Source organism: Setaria viridis, chromosome 2 (assembly GCF_005286985.2).
Source record: "Setaria viridis chromosome 2, Setaria_viridis_v4.0, whole genome shotgun sequence".
In the NCBI taxonomy this organism is placed as follows: Eukaryota; Viridiplantae; Streptophyta; class Magnoliopsida; order Poales; family Poaceae; genus Setaria; species Setaria viridis.
In genome coordinates, this window is record NC_048264.2 from 38,806,455 (window position 1) to 38,825,928 (window position 19,474).

Consider the following 19,474-nt stretch of genomic DNA (forward strand, 5'->3'; position numbering starts at 1 on the left):
CGCTGTCACTGAACGTGGGCCCCTGGGTTGGGGCTCGACCGGGTGGCCCAAACGCCCCCGACCTCCCAAAAGAGCCACGTTTACCGGCAGAGCTCCACCGGGTCCGGATTAATACACGATGATGATGATGCTGTTTTGAGTTTCAGCAAAGCAGTTACGTAAATGCCCTTGCTCTTTACTACACGTTCATCCTCGTTGTGCTCGCAGCTACCCCCGATTTTTGGGCGTAATGATTTTTTTTCCATATTTTTTTATACAAGGCACGTGTCGGAATTTAGACCCGACAATCTACCGAATGAGGTAACCGAGGTAGTATTTTGGTTAGTGGGGCTCGTCGAGATAAGGAATAAACGCAGACACACGATTTAGATAGATTCGGACCGAGATTACGTAATACCCTGCGTCATGTGTGTTGGTTGGATTGAATTGCTTTGGAGGGAGTTCCTGCCTCGCCTTATATAGTCGGGGCAAGGTTACAGAATACTAATCGGATACGACTAAAAGAATTCTACTCTTATTACAACGAGTACTTTTTTAATTCTTGACTAGTTCATGCCTTTTCATATATACTTCACCGTCGTGCGCCATGGTCTTCATGTTAGATGCATCTCGATGTCCAGCCCCATATTTAAGACTGTCCAAACCTTCTGGTGGGTCCATATATGTATGTACGACAGTACGCAAGGCGCCGATGCATGCAAAACGTCATGGTCAATGTATGCCAAGAAAGCACACATGATATGCTCGTGGATCCGTGCACGGCCTCAAACCACAAACATCGATAGTGAGATTTCTTTTTGGCATCTGACACCTCTAAAAATAGAACTTTATTACGTCTATGTGGTACCTAGCTTTTCAATCAACTACTGTACCTTTTGAAGGCAATAATACAGGGAGCATCACTTAGACAATGATATTCTAGGTGGTTTTCTATACTGAATTTTCACCTAGGATTTGGCAGTTTGCTTCGGTCATGACTGATTAGTCTTAAAGGAGCATGATTTGGTATATCAAGTTATGTGGTGATTTTTGTGATAGGTTTTCATGTAAAAATTTAGATATAGCTATTTTGCTCTATCGAATTGATGGACCAACTAGCCTTTAAGGAGGATCCAACTGTTAACGCACGAATCTGATAAGTAAATAAATAACATTCATGAAAACTCAACATAAGATTTGATACTTTTGTAATGGAACTTGGCAACACAAGGAACCTACTTTTACAAATACATATTACAAATTTATTATAGTATCCAAATTTACTCACCCACACACTCTTGTCGTACACCTCCTGTAATTTGTACATGCATAAGGAAAACCACATCCTCCAAATAGAGTAAACAACTAGAGGGGCAAATACGACATTTCCACGTTATCATCCTCCTTTCCCACCCGAAAAAATCTCGCCATTAAAAAACTCACAGAAATTAGTATTCCCTTCCTCCCCTCTGGCGCCCGCTCTCTCTCTCCCCGAGTCCGCTCCAATGCCGTTGCCTCTCTCCTCCACCTCCGTATCATAAACGCCTCCGGCCTCCCCGACCCAAACCCTAGGCCCGCTCATCCCCGACCACGCCGAGCTCGCCGGAACCCGCCCGGCCCGAGCCAAATTCCGCTCGGGTCCCTGCCGATCCGGCGGTTCCCCACCCGAACAGCCCGGGGCCGCGTCCCCCCGCGGATGCTAGCCTGATCGCGTCCCCACGGTCGATGGGTTCGCCGGGGTCCGCCAATGGCAGACACGGCGAGTACGTGAGGATCCCGGAGGAGGTGGAGGTGGCGGTCAAGGGGGAGGCCGACGCCGCGACGGCCGTCAAGGCGGCCGCGGCGGCGGAGTGCCCGACGGTGCTCCGGTGGCGCGCGATCCGGTGGTGGGCAAAGGTCGCCGTGCTCGGGATCTTCCTTGCGGGGGCCGGAGCTGCTGCGGTCGTCTTCCTCGGCCCGCTCGTCATTAAGAAGGTGCGCGCTTTCGCCCCCTTCTCTCCTGCCGCCCCTTTCCGCCGCCGCCTCGATTGCTCCCGTCGCGGATCGTGCGGAGATTCGTCGCAAACGCGAGATCTTTCCACACTTTCTCTTCTAATTCTGCTCGGTCTGTGTCCGTCGGGTCGTCGATTGCGCCGCGGTTTGCGATTTGTGTAGGAATGTTTGGATATTTGCTGATATTTTCTGTTTGTGGTAGAAACAATTTCATTGCTCTATTTGTATTGATACGGTCTTTCTTTTCGTGGCTAGCTCGTAAGAATAGGTGATGTGACTAATTTTCCCTTCGCCTCTATTATCAGCTGGAGTATGAGGTTGTTGGGCGTTCTAGGATCTCATTGTGTAGCAGAACTTAGAATAACCAGTTCTTTGGTAGTGGGAAGAAAGCTACCAATAGATTTCCTTGCGATTTCAGTTTTGGAGATGATTCGGTCGGATGGGGACGTTGGTGTTCAATGTGTGAATTTAGCATTATTCCCAGCTGGAATATGGGAGATGGAGAGATGCTTTGCCAATTCGCCAAGTTTAGACACGGCCAATGCCTTTCACAATATCTAGTGGCCCAACATGTGGGGTCTACACTCTTGGTGCTTCGGTAGTGTATATGCTTTCATTAAAAGGTGGATGGGTAGGAATAATCTCACAATCCAATTGGTTATTGATTTTTTTTGGTTGCAAAGATGTGGTACTGTTAATCTTAGTTGTCAGGGACATCAGACTTACAATTCTTCCATAGCCTTTTAACTAAATGATCTCGTTTTGATCAAGAAAAGCATAGTTACAACAAGCAATGGCACATGGAAGTGGTACCTGGAAGGCTGGAACAACTACAGCTTGTCCTGGCATTTGGGCTCTGGACCCACTTCATTGAGGTCTTGCTTGGAAGCAAACTCTGTTGTGAAAGCCTGGAAGTTCAGGAGGAATATATTAGACGTACTTTTTGGCAATATCTTTTTGGCTGGATGTTGAGGTTGTTGTAGTTGGTGATATAAGTTATGTTTTGCGAGCTTATTTTATTGTAGTGCGTTCAAGGATTTTAATTTATTATGGCACAGAATATTAATAGATTGCTTCAAAAGCCAATTTTTGGGGATGTCTGGTTTGGATGAGGATGTCATTGTTAATGAGTGGAGTGAACTTAAAATTGTGCTAGTGTGTAACGACTCTTGGAAAACAAAAAAAAAATCATACACCAATGAGCCACAGCTTTCAGCTAATGCTAGTGATTGCCTGTGATTGGCTTTTAAGATATGAACTAATGCTCCCTTATTGTTTGTGCTTTCACAACTACATAAATTGACCAGAATGGTCCTATAATGCTATTAGTTGTGACACCATTTTGTTATGGAAGGATTGGAAGTGCTATCAAATTTATGTTTACAGCTCTACCCACAATTGGTAATTAAACCTTATTACCCCTTCCAAAGGTTTACAATATCAGGTTGGACCAGATGCTTATGTACAATAGGACAATAGCACATGCAAGGAGCAGCCATAAATAGAGGTCATGTGCTTGTGGACGCTGCTTGTTTGCAACCTTTGAAATAAATTATATGGGACAGAGTTCTCCAAGGAAGTTGATCAGTTATGCTAAATGTTGGACTCTTAACATCTCCAGTTCAGCAGACCATAGAACTAACAATATCATTGTGTTGAATGGAAGTGAATTGGTTGCATCATCTATTTATCTGCACCAAATGGGTGTGACCACCTTATAGTCAACTTGAATAGACCGGTTACTTGGCTTACTTCAGTAGCTTTCAATGCCCTGATATCCCTGGAATTATGTTCTTAGTTTCTCGCTGACCTTGATTTCCACGTTGTCATTGACAGGTTGTTGCACCTATTCTTTACTGGGAATCAACAACTTTCAGCAGACCAGCTATTGCTCTAATATGTTTTGGCGCAATCGCCTTATTCCCAAGTATTTTGTTACCTTCTTCACCCTTCATGTGGCTTGCGGGGATGACTTTTGGATATCTTTATGGCTTTTTGATAATCACAGCGGGGATGAGCATAGGCATGTCATTGCCGTATTTTATAGGCTCTGCATTTCACTGTAGGATACATGTGAGTCTCTTACTGTCATCTTTTCTCCCTCACGTTTTATCCAAATAGAATAGGAAACTGATTACTTGGTTTTGAAATTTTGGTTGAAAATTGCCCTGCAGAGATGGTTGGAAAAGTGGCCAAAGAAAGCAGCTTTTGTAAGGCTTGCTGGTGAAGGAGATTGGCATCATCAATTTAAGGCTGTTGCTTTACTCAGGATTTCTCCATTTCCATATATAGTTTTTAACTACGCTTCTGTGGCTACGAATGTCAAATATTGCCCATACATAGCTGGTTCCATGGCTGGAACCATACATGAAACTTTCCTTGCAATATACAGGTTTGTACATAACATATCTCCTAGCCCTTTCTTCCTCTGATGATGTAGTATTTCTGCCTTTGTGTGGTGGTGCCCATTGTGGTGAATTTGTGTTATTAAACTAATATGTAGCACCTATTAGCACTTTAGGTGCAACTTTTATCATGTTATATCTGATTTACTTTTTCGTGATCCGTTTCTCGTAATTGTTCATTGATTGTTTTCGTAGTCGTTCATTGGTTTGTCAATTAGCTTGTTCTATACCTGATATGCTCTTGTTTATAATATATGTTTTGGTATGCATGTTTCTTTTTTAAATCGACAAGTCATGATGTGCAACCTATTCCTTGCTATTTTGATATGATCAACTGAGCATAAACTTCAAAAAAATAGAGCTGTTGTAAGATATATTTCCTGTATCTCTATCAATCTTGAGAAACTAACCTCTGTCAATTTTCGAGCAGTGGAAAACTTCTTCAAAGCTTGGCTTTGGCAACTAGCCAAGGCTCCTTCTTGTCAGTGGATCAGATCATCTACAACGGAATCGGCTTCACAATCGCTGCAGCTTCCACTGCTGCGATCACTATCTATGCAAAGAAAGCGCTTCAAAAGCTCCAAGCGGAGGATGAGATATTCTGAGCTCAAGAGCCTGTGCTCTGGATCAAACCCGAGAAACTAGTTTCCGTTCAGGTGTACTATGTATAAACACTTGCTACTAATCTGGTTTCCTGCGTCGACTACCTGACTACAACCATCAGAGGGGAGGGTGATGCAGCAATTGTAAAGAAAATAGACCCAGAAAACACTTACGTTTTCCGTTCTTTTTCTTGTTTTGTTTTCTGTAGAGAGAACCATCAACTTCATCAATGTATTGCTTTGCGCGATGTATATTCTAAAGCGAAACTTTCTCCTTCCCTTCAAGCTGCTTGTAAGTATAACAAAGATGTGGACTGTTGGATGCCTGCAGCGTCGATATCCACAGCTTTCCGCAGGCACGATTCGCGTGTTCTGTAGGGATGCATCGTTATGCCCCTGCAACGTTTGGACAATGCAATTGTTGTGTGTTTCTAGCTTGCAGAACTCTCTAACCAATAGCTTATACTTGCCCTCAAATTCAATGCTATTTATATTCATGCAAGGACAATTGATTTTGAACCAGTCGTCACCATCTCAATAAAGGAAGAAGTACCTGGTACAGAAATAAATCACCATTGCTCCATTAATATTGCGTACGATAACCCAAATTAAGCACGTGTTCAAGCGAATTTTCTATGAGCTTGAAATATGTCAGAAAGTAACTGAAACCTTTCTTTACCCAATTTGGGTGCAGGTCACGCATCTTTAGCGCACCCTCTCTCTCTCTCTCTCCCAAATTACAATTCGTTTTGACTTTTTCTAGGTAATATTTTTTCTACGTATCTAGACATAGCATATATCTAGGTGCATGGTAAAAGCTATGAATCTAGAAAAACCAAAATAAATAGTAATTTGTAATTGAGGGAATATTTATATCATTAAAACATGCACATCCAAGAACACCGGGCAATTTTGGAACCTGAAATATAATCCACATTAACAGAACAGAATCACCGCACATCCAGGAGGTAACTGAATCTCCACAGGGCATCAAATTAAGGATCTTCCACTTGTTATACAACTGACAAATCACACAATTGTGCACAGGCCAATAAAGGTAAAACATCAAAAAGCACAGTATCCAGTCTCAGGTTCTTCCATTGGCTTCTTGGGTCACAATGCGACATTGTCAGTTCAGGGAGGATTTATCAGATCATGCCGCATCGCCTACCTGAAGGCCGAAGGCACGACAAAGCTAAATCAAACTATACACCTAAGAGTGAAATTTTCAGTGACAGCTAAAGGGAAGTTCTTGCGGCTTCCTCCCACAAGACACTGTGCTTGCTTAGTGAGGTTATAGCTAAGACCACACTACAGTCTTTTGCGGATTACATGCAATAAGAAGCGGGCGCTAGTTGCCAGCGCTGTTATGCTCTTTCTGCGACTACTAATGCTGCATCAATTATGTAGACTGCACTGCAGCAGGTGCTGCCACTGCAAGCTTCTTGCTACTTGGAGTCTTGTCATCAGCCTTCTTGGCACCTTCGGTAGCCTTGCCAGGAGTGGATTTCGATCCTGATGCAGAATCAGGCTCGTTGTCTTCGACAACAAGCTGTACAGGACGTTTGCGGCCACGATGCATATGGCGCTCACAGTATTTCTCGTTTGGGATAGTACTTCTCCAGCATCGCCACTTTTTACCATCTGTTCGCCGGCACCTCCCAGGTTCCGGCTCAGGGTTCTTCCCAAAGTCCAAGCATAGTGTTGCCAAGCCCATCACTGTTCAATGCAGTTATACAGATCTGTTAGGATGCCTAAATAATTCATATACATGAATCTCCAACATTATGCATTTAATAAGGTGCCTTAAGCCTAATTCAACCAGGTTCCTTCACTAATCACTACCTCTAATTCAACCAGGAATACTTTGGTGAAGTCGTCCAAAAATTCAACAGATTTTCACAAGAGCACACAGATGATGAGACAGGTTAGAAGGCATACAGGTAGGGTACTTCTGGGCGCCTTCAGAGGATGCACCGGTTACACTCTTCCATATGGGGAAGACGAGGTGAGTAGGCACAGGTACTCGAGCAGCCATGTACTGATACACCCGGGACTGCTGCTCTAGCTCCTGAAGTTGCATTGCTGTGAATGCTGCACCAGCACCATCAGGGATCGATGCCACGAGAGCTTTCATTTCTTCCTGAAGTGCTGCTATTGCTGCAGCTGTAACCAAATGAATAAAAATTCTCAGAGGTGCTCAGAGAAGAACTTCAAGGGCAAATAGATATAAACTCTGAATACATAGATGCATGCTCGAGTACTTAGTTCGAACAGCGAGCACAAAAAGACAGACAAAACAATAGGTTGCATAACATTAATAAGCTTCAAACTCTTCATTGTATCAGGGAAAGCTAACATAACAGCGAAGGAAGTGAAAGGAAGGTCTAGCATGGCTACAAGTCAAACAAACCTAATAAAGGAGTTATAATAAAACAAACTACCTTTTCTGAAGCCATTAACCTTTATAAGTAACTAAGAGAATTAACAGATTTGCACCACAACAATAACTATGATGTTTTGCATGTATTCTCAGCAACAGAACAAAACTATCAATACAACCAGAACAGAGCAAGAGAAAAAAAACCCTGAAATCCCCTCGTACATAACAACAAAAGGCGCTGTTAAATCTGTATAAACGACAAGTTACAGTGTAGATACACTAAACAAATAACCTCAGCCTTGCGAGGTGAAACAAAACTGCTGTGCAATTTATTGGCAAGTAAAGTTACCAGCACCCAAAAAGAATATTTTCTTTCCTTTTTGTTTCTCGGCAACTGTTTCAGTAAAGGGAAAGACATCAAGAACTAGCACTACTGTATCCATGCATCTGACAGCCGATACACTAGCAGCAACAGCGGCAACTAGTAGTCTAGTACTACGGCCAATAGCCGGGAGAGAAGCTCTGCAGGAATAGCCACCGTACCTTCCTCCGGATCCTCGACGGCGACCGCCTCCGGATCCTCGACCAGGACCAGATCTCTGCACGCGCCGTCGTCCTTCTCCCCCTCTCGATCCGCCTTCTCCCCCTCCGGTTCTTGTCCCGTCCCTTGCGCTACGGCCTCCTGCAGAGCCTCCCCCTCAGCGGGCGCCGGCGCCACCGGCGCCGCCTCTAACTGGGGGTTATCCCCTCCTCCGCCTCCACCTCCGCCGCCGCCAGACGGGTTCTTGGCCTCCCCCTCCGCCGCCATGGTCGCAGCAAAACGGCGGCGCGAGGGAGCGGGGGGAAAGGTATCTTTGTGGCGCGGATCGGGGGGGTGGGGGTAGGGGTGAGGGGGGGAGGAAAGGCCGGTGATACGGCGCTCTCGCTTTGACGGGCGCGGGTAGGGGTGGGAGGGAGGAGGACGGGGCCGTGCAGAAGGGGAAAAAAGATGGGGGCACTGGTGTTATCAGGTGCGGGTGCGGCGTTCGGAGGGGAGGGGAAGCTCTCGAACCCAAATCGCTAGGTGCACCCGGGGGTTTGGGTGAGACTATGGCCGCTGGATTCTGGGCATTGAATGGTGGTGCATTGCTGCATTGGCATGGGAACGGTAAGGTTTTAAAAAGACATGCTTTCTATTTCTGGAGGTGCTGTGTGTGAGCATCGGTTTCTTTTGTGTTTTTTGTTAGTGCAATCAATCACATTAGATTAGATTATTTGGTTGAGACCCAGAGGTGAGGATGGAGGCTTATATGGTTCCGTGGACTTCTTTTCTTTTTTTTTTTCAGTTGAAAGAGTTACATGATATTATATACAACAATTATGTATGATTCTTAGTACTAGCAATCCAAAATTTTGGAGATATTAATAATGGAATATTTTTTCTAGGAATTTTTTGCACCACCTTCTACATTAACTTCCATACTTGTTAGGGGTGATATACGTATTTGTAAAAATGAGAGAGGATCATGAATACTAGCACGTCTTCAATTGTGCTTGCTAGCATGCACAAAAAGATCATTACGTTCAAAATTATTTTTATATTAAACATATAATGAAGCATATTAAAATCTTATAGCATCGTTATTTCTTTGGAATTTAATTGTATCCTGTGGACTGAACCTAAATATTACAAAAGTAACCTACAATTGCAGTCGTTTGCTTAGCAATATGCTGAGGTATGTCGTGCCACACCTATCCTAAACAAAAACGTTATAAAACACCTTAGCAGGTGAGGTGAGATAGCATGCATCTACATCATAATTTGGATGCATGCCTAACCAACCAATGTTTCTTCCCTATAATACAATTTTTTAATTGCTTTACACCAGTTCTGCGATGGTTTCAGATGATTATACATATGTCATCTTACATAACGTGGAAACACATATTATCGTTTTGATAATCTGGATGTATGCCCAACAGAATGACATACTGATGTTTCATCCACGTCAACCCAAACTTTTTAAGTGCTTTGCACTAGTTGTTTGATGAGTCAAATGACCATACAAGTGTCACCTAACATGACGCGGGAAACATATCATCGACTCCATAACATTTTTAAGTGCTTCATGCTAGTTGTTTGTTGGTTCAAATGACAATACAAGTGTCGTCTTTCATAGTGTAGAACACATGCATAATAATCTGGACGCATGCCTAACAAATTGGCATTTCTTCCAAGTTAATCAATTTTTTTGTAAGTGCTTTGCGCTAGTTGTCCAATAGTTCAGGCAACCGACACGAGTATCACATTAAGATCGTGGTGCCAACTCCATTACTTGGATGAATGCCTAACCAACTAATATTTTTTTCCCGCTCAACCCAACGCATTTAAAGTGTTTTATGCCAGTTGTCCAATTGTTCAACGCATTTAAAGATAAGAAGATTGTAAGAGTCCATTGGGGATGGAAGTGGTGAGAATACATGCATATCCAAATAAATGTATCTTATATTGTGAATATGCATACTTGCATGAATGTCAAGCATCTTGTTACAAACGTGATTCTTTATATGTACAACCTTTCTATCTTGGCTATGTATGAAGCAAAAGCATTTTATGATATCATTGCCAATCCAAGGTTCTTGGCAATTGGGTGGAGATAGTAATATGTTCCTTGGACCATTGGTTGATGATTTAAAGTCAATATTGAAAAGTGTCTAGGTATGGATAACTAGCCAAGAATGTAATTAACTCTATAAGTCACATTTTTTTCGCACCATCAATGATTGGCTAGTGCTTGGTAACATGTGTGGACAAAGCATACTCTCAATGCTTTGCACAAGGCCATGAGTGTATGGCTAAAAAACCCAAATATATCTAGGTCATCGCCTCATTGGAGATGTCATAAAAGAACACACATGTACACTACATTACGATTCTTTTGTTGAGTTCTAATTTACCCATGCACTAGGCTTGATATTTTTATTTTCACACGTCTCACCCTATATGGAAGCATTAGGAAATAGTTAGATGGAAAGGAAGAGCATGGTACAACACCCCATGCTTTTCGGATGCGAATAAGTTTATGAAATGAATAAATGGACATAAAAAACATTATGACAAAAGAAAGAACGTGAATTAAAAAATGAAATGGCAATGTGGAAAAAGAAATCAGTCCTATTAGAGTTACCTTATCGAAAAGAGCTGGAAGAGTTCGCCATTGCCTCGATTTGATGCACATGGCAAAATGACACATGTGTGAAAGTCTGGTACCATACTTAGTGTTCTCAATTTTTATATTGAAGTGAAGTGATCAAGACTTATGCCTAGAGATGGGAACTGAAAACTTCTTGCTTACTATTACTTCATACTTACTCCCTCCGTTCCAAATTATAGGTGGTTTTGACTTTTCTAGGTTATAGATATTATTATGTACCTAGACATATACTATATCTAGATTTGGAATGGAGGGAGTACGATTTAACCTAGAGAATCACTTATATCACTGAATCACTTCTCAGAAGTAGTTCTACCAAATAACAACACATCCGACCCTTGTTTGCAGGATTGCAGATGAGAGGATTCGTATTCGGATTAGTATCTGCTTATACACGTCCAATTTCTCTACATTTTGAAAAAAAAGTATGGAGGTGTAAAGATCAGTGTTTATGCGAATAGAATACAACATCATGGTCTTTTTTTTTGAAACATTGGCAGGAGCACTGCCTTTCATTTAAGATAGAAAGAAAGTCTAGAAACGAGCTACATAACGATTGCATACTAAAATATTATGCTCATACAACGCTAAGAAGTATGGAAAACATCGCAACATTAGGCAGCAAGAAGTTCTTCGCGTAGTAGAGGAGTGCCACACGCCTTCCTTCGAATGAGAACATCATTTTGAATGAGCCCAAAGACTTGATCAGGCATCAACACTGAGTTTTCAAAGATCCTTCTCTTTCTTTCCTTCCAAATGTGCCATGTGGTGTACATAAGAATAGCTACCACCGATCTTCTTTGCCTTCCATTCAGAGTCGCTAAGATTGCTCTCCAACATTCATGAATATCAGGATCATTGCCTGAACTGATTAGTGCTGAAAAACCCACCCAATTGGAGACAAGATACCAAATTTCCTTTGCATAGTAGCAATGTACATAAATGTGTAATGCCGTTTCAGGTGCTTGATCACATAGTGCATAAATTTCCGAGCAAGGCTAACTTCTCGCCAACAATTTATCTGCTGTGAGTATCTTCCTTTGAATAAGCAGTCACGCGAAGAATTTTAGCTTTCCTTCAGCATGAGCCCTCCAGACGTGGCCATCTTGCAGATTTGAGAAAGTCCCCTGAAATTGTGCTTCATATGCTGACTTGGAGTTATATTCACCATTAGATGTCCATCTCCACCGTATGATATCCTCCTGACTATTTAACTGAACACCTTGCACCATGTCCCGTAGAGCCACAATGGTCTTGAAGCATATATACTTTGGCAAAGCTGTGCGGTGCAGGCGTGCAGCGCATGCAGCAGTGAGGCAGTGACTGGAGAGTGGGGACATGCGGGCGGTGGCCGGTGAGAGATGCGGAGACAGGCTGGCTGGCTAGGCCGTCTCGTTGCCAGGCACACCCAACGGGTCAGTGAGTCAGGACTCAGGTGGCGCAGGCGGCGGAGTGAACGGAGAACGCTCGCTTGTGACCACGACCACCCACTCGCCGCCAGTGGCCCACCACCGTCTTCCCCGCTTTCCCTTTCCCCCTCCTCCTTTTGGTCACGCTTTCTTCGTTCCCCACCTTTGCTGCATGCCTGCGCCCTTGGTCCCCCACCACAGCGTCCGTGTTGTTGGCGCCTCTGCCTCACGACGACGGACGTGATGGGTGGGTGCGGCCGACCGGCCAGCCCACGTGGACGTCACGCCCATCAAGGCCGTTGGGCCGACCGGCCGGCTGCTGCGTGCATGAAGCAACAGAGTGGCTGGCCCATTCACGTCTCACCGACCGGGCAGAGCAGGCCCTGCTGCCTTTTATGGCCGTGGCCGTACCCGCGCGTCGGTACGCGAGGATCAACAGCAGAACCATTCGGCCCGTTTCCTAGCGCTGCGCTCTTCTTCATTCTCAATTTTGACTGTCACCGTGTCATGGTTACTCACTCTCTTGTGTCTTGTCCATTCCTTTACGACCTGAAAACCAGAAAAGATCCCATCGTCTTTGTCACGGTAAGAGACAGCAGCGGAAGGCAACGTATGAAAGGTGACGACTCTGGTATTAGTTACTTGTAATAACAATGATGCCTACCACAAGTTTTCTTCTCCAACCCTAACAAACACGTCAAATAAACATTGACATAGAGGGGAAACCTAGCACGGAAACCTTATATAAGATGAAAAAATTGAAAGCTGATCATTTTGGATAGTTATAAAAGACACCAACAATTTGTTTCCCTCCCAAATTATATAAGTTGGATTACAATTTATGGGTAGTAGGGTAGAAGACCATCTTGAAACCACTTTGTTGGTAGTTTATTTCATCATATTATTTGTGATTGTATAATGATCATATAGTGGTATTTTACCATAGTATCCATGATCTACGATTCAACTTATATTATCTAGAGGCACAGGCGGAGCGTGAAGGAAAATGTAGGGGGCAATTTGCCAAATCCGAACAAATATATAAATTAGGAGATTAGGACAATAAACTAGTGAAACATCTCAGATTTTCTCTAAGCAAATAACAACATATCTCAATTGACCACTCATTTGGCCATTTCTAGTTGGCCATTTCATGCCTTATGAGCTGAATTAGCTAGTCACTTGAACTTAGACGGACTGCACTGGCACTGCAGCACAAATCTTCATAAATTTTTTTTACGAGATAATGGGGTTCAAAACCCTTTATGGCCACAATGACGCTCCGCGCATGTCCAGAGGAATTACAACCTGAAACAAACACAACCTTAGAGTTGAAGCATGTCAAACTTTTAAACGTTCCACATGTAAAAGTTTGATACAGAGATTACTTATCCTCATAAGTCTACAGTTGAGGGCACTCTTGAATTTAAATTTAATAGAGAGATTGCATGATGGAAACGTTCGACGATCGGGTTGGTAGTGTTGAAGGCGGCCATGATGGTCACCACGAATAGCAACTAGGCTGTTACCTTACCCATCAAACTAAGCTAGCCTAGTAGTACACCGCTTGCTTGTGAAATTCGTGGGGGGGAATATCAAAATACAAAGAAAAACCAGGACACGTGAGAAGCGATAAATTAAAGGGCAGCGCGGCGGCGCAGCACCATCCATCTGGCCACCGCGGCCCGTGCCCGCCACCCACCCCAAATCCTCCACAGGCGGCCACGCACACCTTCCCGAGACCCCGACTCCAAGAACCCAAGCCATCCACCGCAACTCCCCCACCAAACCAATCCGAGCCCAGCAAGAACCAATAGCCATGGCGGCCCCGTTCTGCGCCGCCGCGTGCCGCCTCTCCGTCGTCGCCCCGCCCTCCGCGCAGGCGCCTAGGCCCCGGCGCGGCCTGGTGGCCGTGCGGGCAGAGGCGGGCGCGGGCGGCGGGATAAACCCGACCATCAGGAAGGAGGAGGAAAAGGTCGTCGACACCGTCCTCACCGGCGAGCTCGCCAAGCCGCTCACCGCCTACTGCCGGTACGGACAGCATCTCACCGGGTTCCCGTTTTTCTTGCATGCCCGATGCTTGCTTGATGCCGAGATGGAGACGAGCAGAGCATCGTGTGTAGTGTACTAGTTTGCTGATGATTTTAGATGGATGATTGATCTAACCGCACTATGATGGCACTGTGGGATTTCTTCTGCTTACGTTGGGGTTGCGCCATTGCGATTTTGCATCCTGTTCTTTAAAATGCACTACCTTTTTACTTGATAGAATTGCTAGTTTAACCTTCATATCGTGGCAGCCTGTTCAACTCATCCTCAAACACTGTATTTCCATGATAATTCTAAGAAGAAGTCAATAAGCAAGAGTAGGTCTTCTTGTTAATGCAAACTCAGACACCATTTTCAGTTCCACGTGCTTGAAGTCGCTGCACTTTGACTCTTTCTGAATACCCTAAATGTGCTAGGGATCCTAATAGCAGCTTACTCATTTCTCTGTAGTCTTGAGATGAGCTTAAAGAAAACTACTTTCAGAACAAGTACTACATAAGAAACATCTTCCCATTGTACTTCTAAATTTGTTATATTTAATTCAATCTGACACTAATTGTACTGCTAAACTGGACTCTGTTAGTAATAAATAGTGAAGTGTCCATGCAAGAAAGAACTAAGCTGAAGGCAGTAGATTCCCTGTGATCAAGTAATGCTTTTTGATGCTCTGATTCATGGTCCTCAGAACTTTGTGGAATTTGTTGTACTAATATAGTAATATCAGAGATGCTGTGTCACAAAGTGATAGAGCACAATTAATGCTATCACATACTCATAGTAGCATACTAAAGAGTTGAAAAAAATTGAAAAATGGATCATTTGGCAGGAGTTAAATATCTCTGCAAACAAGCACCACTGTACCCATATGAATAATCTACTGACTACTAGATGTAGTTATGACCTAACAGCAGAGGAACTTGCACTGACACCATATACAATTCTAAATGTCAGCCAGTGAGAATATTTGCTTGTGAAAAGCAATCCAAACAAATTCTTGTGTTTGCAGTGGGGCTCGCACACAGGAAATTCTACATGCCTTTTTTTTGCGAATGGAAATTCTACATGTCTTGCAAAGAACTTTAGCCACAATGTTAACTTTTACACAAAGATTGATCGAGTTTTTATACTACAGAGTACAGATATATGCATCTGCAGAGTCCTGCATGGTTTGAACCACTTAGATTTCCAACTTCATAATTATTATTTCACATTGGTATTTGCTCACGGTTTCAAACTGTTCTGACCTTGATTGCTTTCTTTGTGATAAGGTGCTGGAGATCAGGAACATTCCCACTGTGCGATGGAGCTCATGTGAAGCACAACAAAGCAACTGGTGATAATGTGGGCCCCCTGCTCGTTAAGAAGTAGATGGAGTTTCTTTTGTCCTACTAGGGTTATGTTGAGCGTTGAGCCGAACACTATCCGAATGTCATGATATATGAGTTTTTTTTTTGTAAGTGTGCAATTATAACATCCTATCACGACTGAATTGATCCTTCAATCAGAAAATAAAATGAGTTGCTTATGTAGTTCGGAATGATGGGTAATCATCGAAATATGTAGTTCTTAGCTTGGTGATGGACGACAATGAAGTTATGAGCCTATGATTTGCCGTTGTCCTTGAGAGCTATGCTGTGGTTCTGCCGGTGAGAAAGTTATGTTTCATCGGTACATTCGTTCTCTTGATGGGTTGCATCATGATTTTTAAGGCCTGGGAACATCCCAATAACCGCATGCCTGTACCTGCTGACTGCAGGAAGTTCAGTACAGTTGTGCAGCTTGTAGATAGAGACTGTCCTGGCATCTTGTTACCGCAGTTAGTGGTGTGCTTTACTGAATAGGATTTACTCTTCCCCATATATATCAAGAAAAGTGAGATGCTAGGACGAAGAATAACCAGTGGCCTTCACTCTAAGCCCATAAGTTGAAGTGCCCGGATTTGACCCTGCGAGATAAATGTCACTGAAACAGCAGCGCAGTAGGTTCTCATAGCCCTCAAGATCAAAGTGCGTATTGCCTTTTCAAGCCAGTTATTACTCGTACCTCCTATGTACAGCACCCAAAATAAAACTCCAGTCCTTACAGATGCGAGTACTCGTACAGCAGTAAATACATCATGAATCTGATATGGGCACGTAGACACGCATCCCGCAATCCGCATCGGAAACTTTTGTACGAGGTGGCACTGCCACATTTACAGTAGCCGGTGTGTGGTGGTAGCACACTGCTGCTGCTCTCTGCAGTGCCCGTGCACTTGTTACGCTTCGTTGCAGGGTCTGCAGTGGCCGTACGTGCAGGTGCGCTGCGTGATCGACCGATCCGGAGTGGCAGAATACTGGGTACCCCGCTCAACGCTCAAAATGTGTTATGTGCGCTCACATTACAATGGTGATTCAACCGGCAACGTTTTTTCTTGGGCTTCTTCATGCGTTTAGTGTTTTTTTTTGAAAAAAAAATTAACTCTTGATTTTTGTAAGAAAATCGCGATGTTTGTTTCTATAAAGAAAGTGCAAATTTGGCAAACCTACAGCAAAAACGTAAACGGGCGGAGCAATGGTGAGATTTTGATGGGAGGCCCAGCCCACGACAAACACACACGGCCCGCAAACCTGACCATACGTAGCCCAAATTCGCTAAAGCCTTAGCCCGCCGCATCCACACTGCGTTGCGGCCACAGCCCACAGGCCACAGCACAGACAGGCTTCGCAGTCGCAGCGCCGCCGGCCTCACGCCTCGCCGCCCGAACCAGCGCCGTCCCCCGTCGTCTCCTGCGGCCCGCGGCCTCCCACCGCTGCCTGCCTCCGCGTCTTCTCCCGCAGCGCCGGCGTCCGGCGACCTCCTCTAATCTCCGCTCGCGCCGCGCCCCCCTCGTCCTCGGCGTCGACGGCCCTCAGGCAACTTCCCCACAATTCCGCCACCCCACCGTTAAGAAACCCTAAACCCCGGAACGAATTCGCAGCCCCTCGGGAGCTCTGGCGATGCATCTCACTCTCGAATTCGGGTAACCCTTCCTCCAGCACTTCTCGCTTTCCTCTCGATTCCTCTCGCCTTTCTGCTTTACTCTGCGCGAGCGCGCGGTTTTCCTGATGAGTGAAGCTGGTTTTGGGGCTGCAGGGGCGGGCTGGAGCTGCTCCTGGAGAACTCCACCAAGGTGCACAAGGTGGATGTCCCGATCATGGATGGCGAAGGCAAGGTGGCGATGAAGGGTCTGCTCTCTTGGGTCAAGGCCAATCTGATCAAGGAGCGCCCGGAGATGTTCGTCAAGGGCGATTCCGTGTATGTATTTGCTTTGCCCCTGTTTCTCTCTTCATCGATTTGTGTAGGTGTAGTATGACGATATCCAGAGGGCACTGAGGCAGGTGTTGCGCCAAGCTCTTGGGTATGCTTGGGTTGCTGCCGTTTCTCTTATGAATGGCAATTTCCTGATGGCTAACTAGTGCGGATTCTTGGGAAATAATGTTGCTCACATGGTACTCTAGCTCGTACCAGCTAAGCTGTAGCCTGTGGAGTGCAATTGACTGCAAATTTTGATGCTGCGATTTATCCAAATTATTTTGAACCCGTGGTTTAATTCGACTACCTAAAAAATCAGCACCAATTAATAGTGCTGCAACTACAGCTGGATATTAGGCTCAGGAATTAGATCTTGAAAGCACTACCCATTACAAAGTAAAACAAGAGCTCTATCATGGATAGCAGCTGGTGCAAACTGCAAAGTACCTGGGAGGCTGGGAGCACTTTCACCCCTGAGCTATGTAGGCTTTACTAGCTGTTGTTGTTTCTTTCCTGTTGCTTATTTTGGGAGTGGTAGCCCTAAGAGGTGCAACATTTCCATAACTTATCTATATGTTTCTTCTTTAATACAAAATACTCAGTCCTCCCGTGTATTTGAGCAAAAAGAAAGAAACACAATCAAGCTTATTGAGTCAATTTGAAAAGTAGCATTTATATGATGTTCATCTAGATGCTAGCCTTCACTCTGTCCTTTGAACTGGCCAACCATATTCATTCTTCTGTCTGAGGATGACAAACATAGGTATAAAGCCTGGGCGAGTGTCAGTCAAGACGATGACTAGAGACCGTCTAGATGTTTTTACTGTAACTTAAATGTGCACACAAACAAATTCCATAGTTTACTTTTCAAGTGAGATTTGAGGCATACTTCCCTCCGTTTCAAATTGTAGGTCATTTTGGTTTTTCTAGATACATAGTTTTTGCTATGTATCTAGACATGATCTATATCTAGTACATAACAAAAGCTATATATCTAGAAAAACATGAATGACCTACAATTTGGGATGGAGGGAGTACCTCCTAAAGGCAGAATTCATCAAACAATTGGCAGTTGCATAATATGGCAGCAAAAGTTGGCACAAGCCACAACCCACAGAGCTATAGAGCATTAGAGATAGCTGCCAAGCACAACTAGTTGTTCAATTCAGATCACAGGCACAGGCACAAGCACAGGCACAAGCAATAAGCATCTGCTGATTCAGACCTCAGAGCACACAATGTAGTGCCTAGTAGCAGTAGCCAGTATAGTAGTATAGGGCAACACAGCACGTACAAAGGCACAAACCAGAGGACTAGAGGAGCAGCGTGGTTGGGATTTACCCAAAGGCGACACTAGGCACATCCAGAAAGTGTGCAGCTGCGACATCTAGACTGTTTGTGACCAAGTTTGACGTTTAGCCCCTAAAATTTTTTGCCTTTTCGATTATTTTTTTGGCTTGCCAATGATTTGGTAGAAATATATAGGTTACTTTCTATTGGCCTTATAGAGGTGTCTATGCTTTGTCACTGCAGTAGTGTTAGAGCATTAAACTAATTCAAAACTAACTAGATAGAGATTCAGAAATTTATTCGTTTCTGAGATCAGGCGCAGCCAGCTAATTAGTATTCATGGTTTTTTCTTTGCTTAATGTGTGCAGGAGGCCTGGGGTTCTTGTCCTTATAAATGACTGCGATTGGGAGCTGTGTGGTGGTCTTGATGCAGAGTTGGAAGAGAAGGATGTTGTGGTTTTCATATCCACCTTACATGGTGGTTAGTTTAATTATCGGGATGTTACATCTTATGATTGTACTGAGAATTGCATCTTGTATCAAGTTGGAAAAGGATTGCAAATCGTGGAACTGAACCAGATGATATAATTATCATCAAACTAGAGTTCCATTTTCCTTACTGAAACACCATCACAAAAATATTGTACACAACTGATCCAGTATTTTTGTAATACTGCTGTGGTTCTCCTTGAACTGCTGTATACATAAGTGGACATTTCTGACCACTGTTCCTTCATGACTACTACACATCATGGCGTTATCCTAGAAGTGAACAGTTATGATGTATGATCGTGTTATTACTTGTGCTGATACTGTATCTACAATGGTTTTAAAGCTTGTGAGAAATCTGGGGATAACTGCTCATGCTGTTCGATATTTTACCCCCGTTGAATATTTG

At 44.0% G+C, this 19,474-nt stretch overlaps 4 protein-coding genes across 4 annotated transcripts; 3 read left to right on the top strand and 1 right to left on the bottom strand.

Annotated features, from left to right (window-relative positions):
* Nucleotides 1-1,432: 1,432 nt before the first annotated feature.
* Nucleotides 1,433-5,263, top strand: LOC117843676 (uncharacterized). Its single transcript, XM_034724342.2, has 4 exons — nucleotides 1,433-1,953; nucleotides 3,808-4,044; nucleotides 4,146-4,363; nucleotides 4,807-5,263. The coding sequence occupies exons 1-4, from the start codon at nucleotides 1,705-1,707 to the stop codon at nucleotides 4,979-4,981; spliced, it is 879 nt and encodes a 292-aa protein (XP_034580233.1). The 5' UTR covers nucleotides 1,433-1,704; the 3' UTR covers nucleotides 4,982-5,263.
* Nucleotides 5,264-5,947: 684 nt separating this feature from the next.
* On the bottom strand, nucleotides 5,948-8,289 carry LOC117843677 (GRF-interacting factor 10). The gene is made up of 3 exons (XM_034724343.2): nucleotides 7,905-8,289; nucleotides 6,920-7,144; nucleotides 5,948-6,697 (listed from the first exon to the last, which is right to left on the bottom strand). The coding sequence occupies exons 1-3, from the start codon at nucleotides 8,167-8,169 to the stop codon at nucleotides 6,381-6,383; spliced, it is 807 nt and encodes a 268-aa protein (XP_034580234.1). The 5' UTR covers nucleotides 8,170-8,289; the 3' UTR covers nucleotides 5,948-6,380.
* A 5,336-nt stretch (nucleotides 8,290-13,625) lies between these two features.
* On the top strand, nucleotides 13,626-15,542 carry LOC117842421 (CDGSH iron-sulfur domain-containing protein NEET). Its single transcript, XM_034722878.2, has 2 exons — nucleotides 13,626-13,995; nucleotides 15,282-15,542. Exons 1-2 carry the CDS (start codon nucleotides 13,784-13,786, stop codon nucleotides 15,379-15,381), a joined length of 312 nt encoding a protein of 103 aa, XP_034578769.1. The 5' UTR covers nucleotides 13,626-13,783; the 3' UTR covers nucleotides 15,382-15,542.
* Nucleotides 15,543-16,709: 1,167 nt separating this feature from the next.
* On the top strand, nucleotides 16,710-19,362 carry LOC117842293 (ubiquitin-related modifier 1 homolog). Its single transcript, XM_034722684.2, has 3 exons — nucleotides 16,710-17,014; nucleotides 17,128-17,289; nucleotides 18,945-19,362. Exons 1-3 carry the CDS (start codon nucleotides 16,992-16,994, stop codon nucleotides 19,060-19,062), a joined length of 303 nt encoding a protein of 100 aa, XP_034578575.1. The 5' UTR covers nucleotides 16,710-16,991; the 3' UTR covers nucleotides 19,063-19,362.
* The last annotated feature ends 112 nt before the right edge of the window (nucleotides 19,363-19,474 follow it).